General features: G+C 42.9%; 1 protein-coding gene across 1 annotated transcript; it reads left to right on the top strand.

Moving 5' to 3' along the window:
- Window positions 1-1,150: 1,150 nt before the first annotated feature.
- On the top strand, window positions 1,151-4,035 carry RABIF (RAB interacting factor). Its single transcript, XM_042466195.1, has 2 exons — window positions 1,151-1,393; window positions 3,073-4,035. The coding sequence occupies exons 1-2, from the start codon at window positions 1,166-1,168 to the stop codon at window positions 3,316-3,318; spliced, it is 474 nt and encodes a 157-aa protein (XP_042322129.1). The 5' UTR covers window positions 1,151-1,165; the 3' UTR covers window positions 3,319-4,035.
- The last annotated feature ends 5,385 nt before the right edge of the window (window positions 4,036-9,420 follow it).

Genomic DNA, 9,420 nt, shown 5'->3' with positions numbered 1-9,420 from the left:
GTTGTCTCTATGGGAAGATTGGTTTTATTCTTGCGGTACTACATTCATCCCATTTTAAAAAGTCAAACATGAGATAGTCAAGAACATCTTTTATTACTCTTCAAGGCCTACATAGGTGCTATGCATAGAATCACAAGCATATATAGAATATATACAGTAAGCGCTCTTATCTGATGTCCTCTCTCTTTTGCAGTTTATTTTTAAACAGGCACAAGCATATTATTATTTGTTCCAAGAAAAGATGGGAAGATGCTAAATCCGTTACAGTATATTTAAAAGCACAATTAGCTTTCCTAAGAGCAGCACACTATTACCTTCCTGTGGTGGTTGTTTAGCCTTGTGATGCAAATACTGCCGTCCTCACTGCATGTCATAAATTACTAGTGTGGCTGGAATTATTAAATCTCAAACAGATTTGTGGCAGCATTTTAAGACCTGGGAATACAGATTTGTATACAATTGGAAGATAATTTGATAGCGACTTACTCTGAAAACCAGTAGCAGGGGTTGCCAGAAGGGGGGCAGTCTAGGTCATGGCTGTTGCCTGACGCTCACACTGCATTTCTCCCTCAATCTTGATCTCAGAGGGGGAAATGAGGCTGCCGCCAATGATAATAGCGCAGGGGGAAATGATGCAGCTCAGTCAGGCTGCTTCACAGATTTGGAGAGTTTAGCCAGGTCTGCTCCTAGCCTTCTTCACCTTAAGGTTTAAAATAAACTGAGGAGTAAAGGGTAAGAAAGGAAGGGACACTATAAAAGGAAAGTAGTCGCTTTCTGTAGTAGCATAGATACAGTAGCATAGCTCCGCTCCGGGCCCACAACAATCTCCAACTCCCAGAATTCCATAGCAAAGAGCCAGACAAAGAGTTAAAGCGGTGCCAAACCGGGTTATGTCTCCAATGTGGATGCAGCCAGCGAAGGCTAAATGCTTCACGGAATGTCTCAGAATTCCCCAGCATTGAGCCAAGGGGGTTAAAGCCGCCTCAAAGAAAGGGAGTGTGTCTGCAGTGGGGCCACATTCAATGAATTCACACCCCCAAATGGGATTAGCAATGCCAGGGACACACACGAACACCAGGCTCCCAGGGCTCCCTCTCAGCCTGAGCCTTGGGCGCTGCTTCAGTCTGACTGACTGACTGACTGAGCCAAGGAGGCCTGGCCTGGAATGGCGGCGTCCTCCCTGCCGCCACTCTGCTGCGCATGCGCGGTGGCGGCCATGGCGCCTCCTCCTCCTCCTCCGTCGGAGAGCATAATGGCGGCGGCGGCGGCTGAGGCGGCGCTGGGGCCTGAGGAGCTGGTCTGCGCCCAGGGAAGGAACCGCAAGGCCGTCCTGTGCCAGCGCTGCAGCTCCCGCGTCCTTCTGCCCGGGGCCGCTGTCTTCACCCGGAGGGAGGTAGGAGGAGGAAGGAGCCATGTCAGGACTCCCTGGAAGAAATAATAGTAATAGTCATAACAATAATAACAATAATAGAGAGAGAGAGAGAGATCTTGTAGCACCTTTGAGACTCACTCCAAGAAACAACATCCAGGGGTAGCCATGATGTTGACCATATATCAAATCCAATAAAACCTAAACAATGACACCTTTATTGGACCAACCAAAATGCACAATTACATGTTGCAAGCTTTCGAAGTCACACTGGCTTCTTCATCAGGCAAACGGGAGAAAGAAATGGAAGATGTTATTCTACCCACATAAGAGCCTGTGGCTTCCTCACAAAGGAAGGGGGCATGCTGGGCTCCAAAGAAACATCTCCCTTGAATTGCAAATGGACATTGAATTTCCTTGACTTTGAAAACCTACCAGTGACCGCATGGCCCCAAAAAGGGGCAAAGTGCCAGCCTGCAGATAGCCTCCCCACCATCTGAACTAAGACCAGAAACAGAACAACGCAGGCCTATGACTAACATCTTCCATTTCTTTCTCCTGTTTGCCCAATGAAGAAGCCAGTGTGACTTCAAAAGCTTGCAACATGTAAATATGCATTTTGGGTGGTCAAGTGAAGGTGTCATTGTTTGCATGTCAAAGAAAGATGTTGCCAGCAGGGGCTTTCCTAAATAATAATAATAATAATAATAATAATAGAGAAAAATCTTGTAGCACCTTTGAGACTCACTGAAAGAAAGAAATTGGCAGCAGGAGCTTTCCTAGACTTCAGTCTACTTCCTCAGATGCATTTGGTGGTCTACTCTTTTATGGGCTAGTGAGTAAGGAGACTGAATCATATCCCTTGACATTTGAAAACAGAACTGGGACACAAACAGATGGTAGGATCTAGCTTAATGTAGTAATTTGAACATGGACTACAACTCTGAAGAACAGGATTCAAATCCTCACTCAGCTATGGAAACCCATTGGGGGATTTTGGGCAAGGCACATTCTCTCAGCCTCAAAGGAAAGCAAAGGCAAACACCTCTCTGAACAAAACTTGCCAAGAAAATCCCATGACAGAGTCACCAAAAGTAAGAAATGTCCTGACAGCATACAACAGGATCTAGATCCAGGATCTAGTGAGAGAGTCTACTCGTGGCTTGACAGAAGGTATCACAGGCAGGTTATAGACCGCGATTTCGGACGTCCTCAGGACATCCCATTTTAAAAAAGGGGCGTCTCTTCTAGACGCCCCTTTCCCTATCACGGACTCAGTCCGTGACAAATGGCAGCGGCCGTTCCACATGCCCGCCGCCATGTTTACGTCTTGGACGCATAGTGTCCAGACGGGTCGTGGCGGTTATGATGTCGCAGGTGCGCCATGGGCGCCTCGCGACGTCATAACGGTGCCGCAGGAAGAAGCTCCATTTTGGAGCTTCTTTTTTGCTCCATGAGGGAGTCGCGCGGTTTGTAGGCTGCGACTCCCTCACGGAGCAAAGAACAGCGCCGGCAGAATATCCAAGTAATAGCAAGGAGAAAAGGCATCCTGTGAGTGTTGTTTGCCAACAGCTATGTTATCTACTTTTGTATCTGAAGTTCAACTGTTTCCCAAATCATCCCATAGTTCCTCCAGATGGTGCCAGTTCTCTGTCATGTTTCAGAATACCAACAAGTAACCTGTTTGCCTTCTTCTCTGCTAGCTTTTCCTTCCTGCTATGAAGAAGAAGACAGCACTGGTGGGGAACACTGACCCTGAAGGGGATGTCCTGCAAGACCACTGGCTGGTTGATGACATGTTCTCTTTCGAAAATGTTGGTTTCACCAAGGATGTTGGGAATATAAAATTCCTGATCTGTGCAGACTGTGAAATTGGTCCTATTGGCTGGCATTGTTTGGATGACAAAAAGAGTTTCTATGTGGCTTTGGACCGGGTATCTCACGAATGATGGACTGAATGGTGACCAAAAGACGAACAGTGAGCCTCCTGCTGGCCAGCTGGACCACTATAAATAATTCTACTCCTCTCTGATGAAGAAATGCCAACTTCGTAAAGCCAACATACAATTTTAAAAAACGGTCCAAATATATAGTGTTTGGGGGGAAAGTAAATTGTTTGTCAAATGGGTTATGATTGCCTTGAACCTCTCTCAAGATAAGCCTTGCTCCAATTGGTTTTCATGTTAAGTTTCTTTTGGTGAAAAAAAAGCCTTCCCATGGTGGTTCACCTTTTGTCAATATTGAATGCATTAAAATACTGAGACACACTGAACTGTGTATTCTCTGAAAAATAAGCATTGTAAATATGACAGAAAATTAAACAGCTAGACTTTTTATTATTATTTTACAGCACAATACCTACATTTATGGGTTTTGGCTGCATTTTGGACCAAAAAAGTACAGACTTCTGACTTTAATGTTAGCAGGCCTGACAGCTGCAGTGTCAGATTCCACATTATGATCATAATCTGATTCTGAAAGCCAAGTTCTGGCAAGTTGCAGGAGGACATTTTAAATGTGGGGAAGTCAGATAATGTTCAAAGGGTATCCAAAATGTTCAAAGGGTATCCAAAAGACTCATGATAAAACTGTAAAAAATAAAATGTAATTGGAGACTCTTAATCTTTCATAAATATTTGTATTTAATTAAACTTAAACTGAGCTCATTTTGTGTTTTGTGATCTGTAAACATATTATGAGGATGAATGTGATGAATCCCAGATATTTAAAACGAATTTGATGAAATGGGGTTTCCAACAGTTAGCCTGCCTTTTCTGTATAGACATCAGTTTTTAACAATTTTTTTCTTCTAAAAGATGAGTCATGATATAAAAGGAAACAAAATCCTAATGCTAAAACAAAATATATTTGATATATGAAATATATCAAAATAGACATTTGTGGGCAAAGTGTTGAAGAGGGTGGTAGCTTCTCAGCTCCAGGTAGTGTGAGCAAAACCTGACTATTTTAATCCATTGCAATCTCAGTTCCAGGGCACTGTCAAACAATACAGTTGTAGCAGTATGATTTCACTTTACTTTAATTGCTATGGTTGCTTCCTCTGGAAACCTAGGTTTTGCAATTTAGGGAGGCACAAGAGCTTTCTGACAGGGAATTCTAAATACCATTGACTGAACAGCAAATCTCAGGATTCCACAGGATGTTGCCATGGCAGTTAAGGTGAGGTTTTAGTGCTATAACTGTGCAGTGTGAAAGGACCCAGAGTCTAGTTTCAGCATAAGGATAGACGTGATCCCCCTGGTGTATTTTTATACTACAAATAGTAGGAAAGGCTTAATCTCAATTTTAATCTCAATTTGTTTAATTCTTTTTTTAAGGGGGGTATTGTGTATATCATTGTAAGATTTTATATGTTGTTCGCCACTTTGATTGTTTTTACAAAAAGCAGTATACAAATAAAAGTTTTATTTTATTTATTATTACTTGGTTCTGCAGGACTTCTCAGCAGCTTTTAACCATAGTGCTCTTCTGTCCTACTCCAAGGTGACCTTAGAGCTCAGAGTATTAAAATGGCTGTGGTATTTCTTGTATGGTCAAGCTCAGAATTAAAAATAGCATTTTCATTTCTTTTCAAAGTGAACTAAGCACTCTCTAAACAGTTGTGTAAGCCAATTTCCGCCAACAAACTGGGTACTCATTTTACCGACCTACAAAAGGATAGAAGGCTGAGTCAGCCTGGAGCCATCTGGGATCAAACTCACAACATTGTGGCATTTAATGTAGATCTGGATTAGATCTCTCTTCAACACATGGTCTCTGGTGTCTAGGGGATTTATCTTCTGTCTCATGCTCTTCAATGTCTATATGAAGCAATTATTTAGAGAAGTTCTCTAGAGTTCTGAGCTATATTGCCATCAACAGATTGATGACTGTTTAGCTTTGCCTCTCTTTTCCACCAGTGAGTCCTACTAATGCAGTAACGAAGTGGCAGTATTCAGGAGTGGAGTCTTACCATTTCTTGTTTATATGCTAGCTGCAATTCTTCCTGGGGGCAGCAATACCTATGCTCAATTACCCCTGTTATCTCCATACTAGTCCATACTGGATTGTGAAATTATGTGGCATTGCTTCTGAAGTCAGCTCCCAAATTTCAGTTGGTACAAAATATGGTTGAACTTGCTAGCAAAGTCAGAAAGTCTGAAAAGATGACACCATTCTTGCACCAGTGACACTGAAGACAAAGCAATTTTGATCTTGTTTCAAAGTTCAAGTAGTAAACTTTAAGTTCCCAAACTACATAGTGCTGGCCAACTACAGAAATTTTTGTATTGCAACATCCATAATCCCTTTGCATTATTAGCTAGCTCTTATGGGACCTGCAGGTGAACAACATTTGGAAATCCTCAGTTGCCTACTAGAGCCCTAAACAGTTTAGGACTAGATTCAAGGACGTAGCTAGGATTTTAGGAAGGGGGGGGGGTCCAGACTAAGTGCCACCATTATAATGGGGCTTGAGTGTGGCGGCGCAGCAGCACACACCATTCATTTTTCTAATGGAGGGGGGGGGGTCCGGACCCCCAGATCCTCCCCCCCGGCTACATCCCTGCTAGATTGCTCTGAAGACTGCTTTCTCATGTCAAGTGCTCTAGGAGTCAACAGCCACAAAAATAGACCTAGGTCCTCATCCCCACAAAATACTGTATAACGTGGTTTTAGATGGCTATGGGCCATAAATTTTACAGTTCACAACTACTTCCAGCTGACATCTGATATTCTAAATCATGGGTGGCCTGCTTATACCATGGGCAGTTAAGATTTATAGCATGCCAAGTGAAGTGTGCATCCACTTCAGGGTGAGAAATGTATAGCCCTCCTGATTATGTTGAATGACCCTAGCCATTAAAATGAAGAGGAGATACAGGTGTTGCAGTCCAATATCTAACAGCAACATGTTCACCATCTTTGGTCTACCTCTTTTCCAGCACTGCAGTGTTATCAGCTCTATAAAGGTAAAGCTATCCACAAACCATGATGGGCAGTATCTGCACTGTACAGTAGCATTATGTTCCTTAATTTTTGGCCCAGTCAGAATGGCGAATGATCAGAGATTCTGGGAAGTGAAGTCCAAAACATCTGGAGGTGTAAGTTGTAAAACATGGGTGGCCTTGCTCAATGAATTACACACTTCGTACCTACTATAATGAGATTGGCTTCTCCAGTCTCTGCATTAAGTTCTCCAGTGAGAGAACCTACCATTTCTCCAAGAAACTGCTTTCGCTGCCAAACTGCTGTTAATACATGTCTTGTGATATTCAAACAAAAATTAGCATCCTATAACTGAAGCCATTAAATCTTATCCTGTCTATTGAAACAGAAGAAAACAGGTCTTTGTCCTCCCTTCCATGCACCTGGAATGCCCTGAAAGGTATATATAGTACATGGAATTATTTTTCCTCTGACAATATTTCCATTTCAAATGTTCACCTCACGGTGGCATCACTATTCTAGGACTGCAATGTTTCTTTGCTGAGAGATCCAGAAGAGAACATGGTCTTGTTAAAAGCCATGGTTATGCAGACAGCAACAGCTTCTTCCATTGCCTTTTGCTACCTCTGTTTACATTTTCAATACCTCTTTAACAGAATATATTTCACATTCCAATCTAAAAACTATCGTATTTTATTTTATTTTATAACAGCAACAACAGAGAAAGCTTTCCTGGTCCAGAGTTGGCAATACTTTTATTCAGTCCAGCCAAAATGCCACAAAAGTGTCCCCCCCCCCCTTCCAGTTAATTTCATCAAGCTAGGTAACACACTGCAGGAGAAGGGAGGAAACAAGAAAGTGCAAAAAGTGAAACCAGACACTGAGGCCATGTAGCCTGCAGTTTAGTTTAGACTTTAGATGGACTTTGCAGACTGAATGAGTTAGTTGGTATTGCAGAGATCAGATTACAAACAGCAATGCATTTTGGGATAAAGAAGCAAAGGCCAATTTCCATATGTTGAAAACAAAGTCTGAACGCTGCTCAGATTTCTTTTGTCTTATTTGAAGTGCGCACATCTGACTTGACTTGGCACAAAGCAAAAGCAGTGAGAAAAACTGAGGTCTCCATATTGGCAAAGCTGGAGTAATTTTAGGTAGTGCCCAATGTTAAAAAGTATCTAATAAATTGTTATATTACCTAGTGCTTGGAGAGAATGAAACCTTAACTGCAAAGTCCTCAAGATTTTAGAAAATCTTGCTCTAGTGGCATATTTTGCCCAAAGCAGCCAAAGGCATTTATTTCCCAGAGTTAATAAAACTATGAAGATGTTGGAGCGTGAATCTAGTTACAGTCGCTGGCATTTGATTGGTGTATTAGAATAATAGAATCTTGTGTTGGAAGAGGCCACAAGAGTCACCTGGGTCCAAAAAAAGCAGTCTCAAACTGGATTATGTCTGCAGTGTGTTTTGGACCCTAGTTAAATTCCCTATCATGCAGAAATACACAACTACTACAGTCCTGAAGGACTGTGTTAAAAGACAACCCCCACCAAAAAAAGAGTCTATCATCTCCAAGGCAGACTATTCCATTGTTGAACAGCTCTTGCTTTCAGGAGGCTTTTCCTAAGGTTAGATGGATTTTTTCCCCTTGTAATTTGATTCCACTGATTCTTGTTCAGGACTCCATCTGCACTGCAGAAATAATGTAGTTTGACACTGCTTTAACTGTCATGGTTCAATACTATGGAATCCTGGGATTCCAGTGCTTTCTGACATAGAAGGCTAAACAGCTGACAAAACTACAAAACTTGGATAGCTCCTTTAAAGTTCAAATTAGAAATTTAGGTGTGGTACACAAGGCGCTAAAGTGCCATGCTTGCACCATGCTAGGGTTATGGGACCGTACAGTAACTCACGGTCCCTAACCCTAGCACGTACTGTACTGGTGGTGCAATAATGGCGGAACCCTGTGTACATGGACACCGCCATTATGACATAACGGACGCATAGTATCCACACATCACGCCTCACCAGTTATGTCACTCATGAAATAACTGGCGTGAGGTGAAAAGAACCCGTTTTTTGTGGGTTCTTTTTCCTCCTCAGAGAAGCCGCGCAGTTTGGCAGCTGCAGCTTCCCTGCGGAGGAAAAAAAGCCACCACCGCCACTCTGGACTTACCAAGAGGTATGTACCAGGCCTTAGTGATGGGAGCAAACATAAAGCTGCCCACTCTATACCTCTGTGTGTCCATTTGTGATGCAGTAAAGGTAAAGGTATTCCCCATCAACAAAGTGGTCAAGTCATGTCTGATCGTAGGGGACAGTGCTCATCTCCGTTACTAAGCCAAAGAACCAGCACTGTCAGAGACTAATCTGTGATCATGTGGCCAGCATGACTGCACAGAATGCTGTTTACCTTCCCACTGAACTGGTACCTATTTATCTACTTCCATTTGCATGCTTTCGAACTGCTAGGTTGGCAGAAGCTGGGACTAGTGACAGGAGCTCACCCCATAATGTGGCACCCAGGCCTCGAACTGCCAACCTGCTGATCTTGCAATCAACAGAGTTGGCGTCTTAACCTCTTGAACCACTGCATCCCAAAAACAATTCTGCTCATAATACCTGAGCGAGGAGATAGCAGAGTTGGAAATGATGTGAGAAAGGGCAACCAATAGAAAGGAGTGAGAGAGAGATTGTGTATAAACTTGCACATCTTCAGGTTGACTGTTGTCTCATGGTGACCCCATAAATTCCATAGGCCGGCTTTTCTTAGGCAAGAAATATTCAGAGGTGGTCTTGCCAATTCCATCCTCTGAAATATAGCCTGCCACACCTGGTATTCATTGGCAGTCTCCCATCTGAGTACTAACCAGATCTGACCTTGCATATCTTCCAAGATCAGACAGGATTTGATCCCTTCAGGGTATTTAGGCTGCTAGACATAGGGGGGAAAGGTAGTGTCTAGGCAGTGGCTGGATATGGCCATCTCTTGGGAGTGCTCTTAGCTGTGTTTGGACTAAATGACCCTTGTGGGGTGGTTCCTTACATTCCCTTCCAAGCCTAGGATTCTGTGATTCTCTCTAACTTCAGAGGAGATTCAC

This window comes from Sceloporus undulatus, chromosome 4, assembly GCF_019175285.1.
Source record: "Sceloporus undulatus isolate JIND9_A2432 ecotype Alabama chromosome 4, SceUnd_v1.1, whole genome shotgun sequence".
Taxonomy (NCBI): Eukaryota; Metazoa; Chordata; class Lepidosauria; order Squamata; family Phrynosomatidae; genus Sceloporus; species Sceloporus undulatus.
The sequence above is the reverse complement of the archived record's forward strand: the minus strand, read 5'-3'. Positions and strand labels throughout refer to the sequence as shown.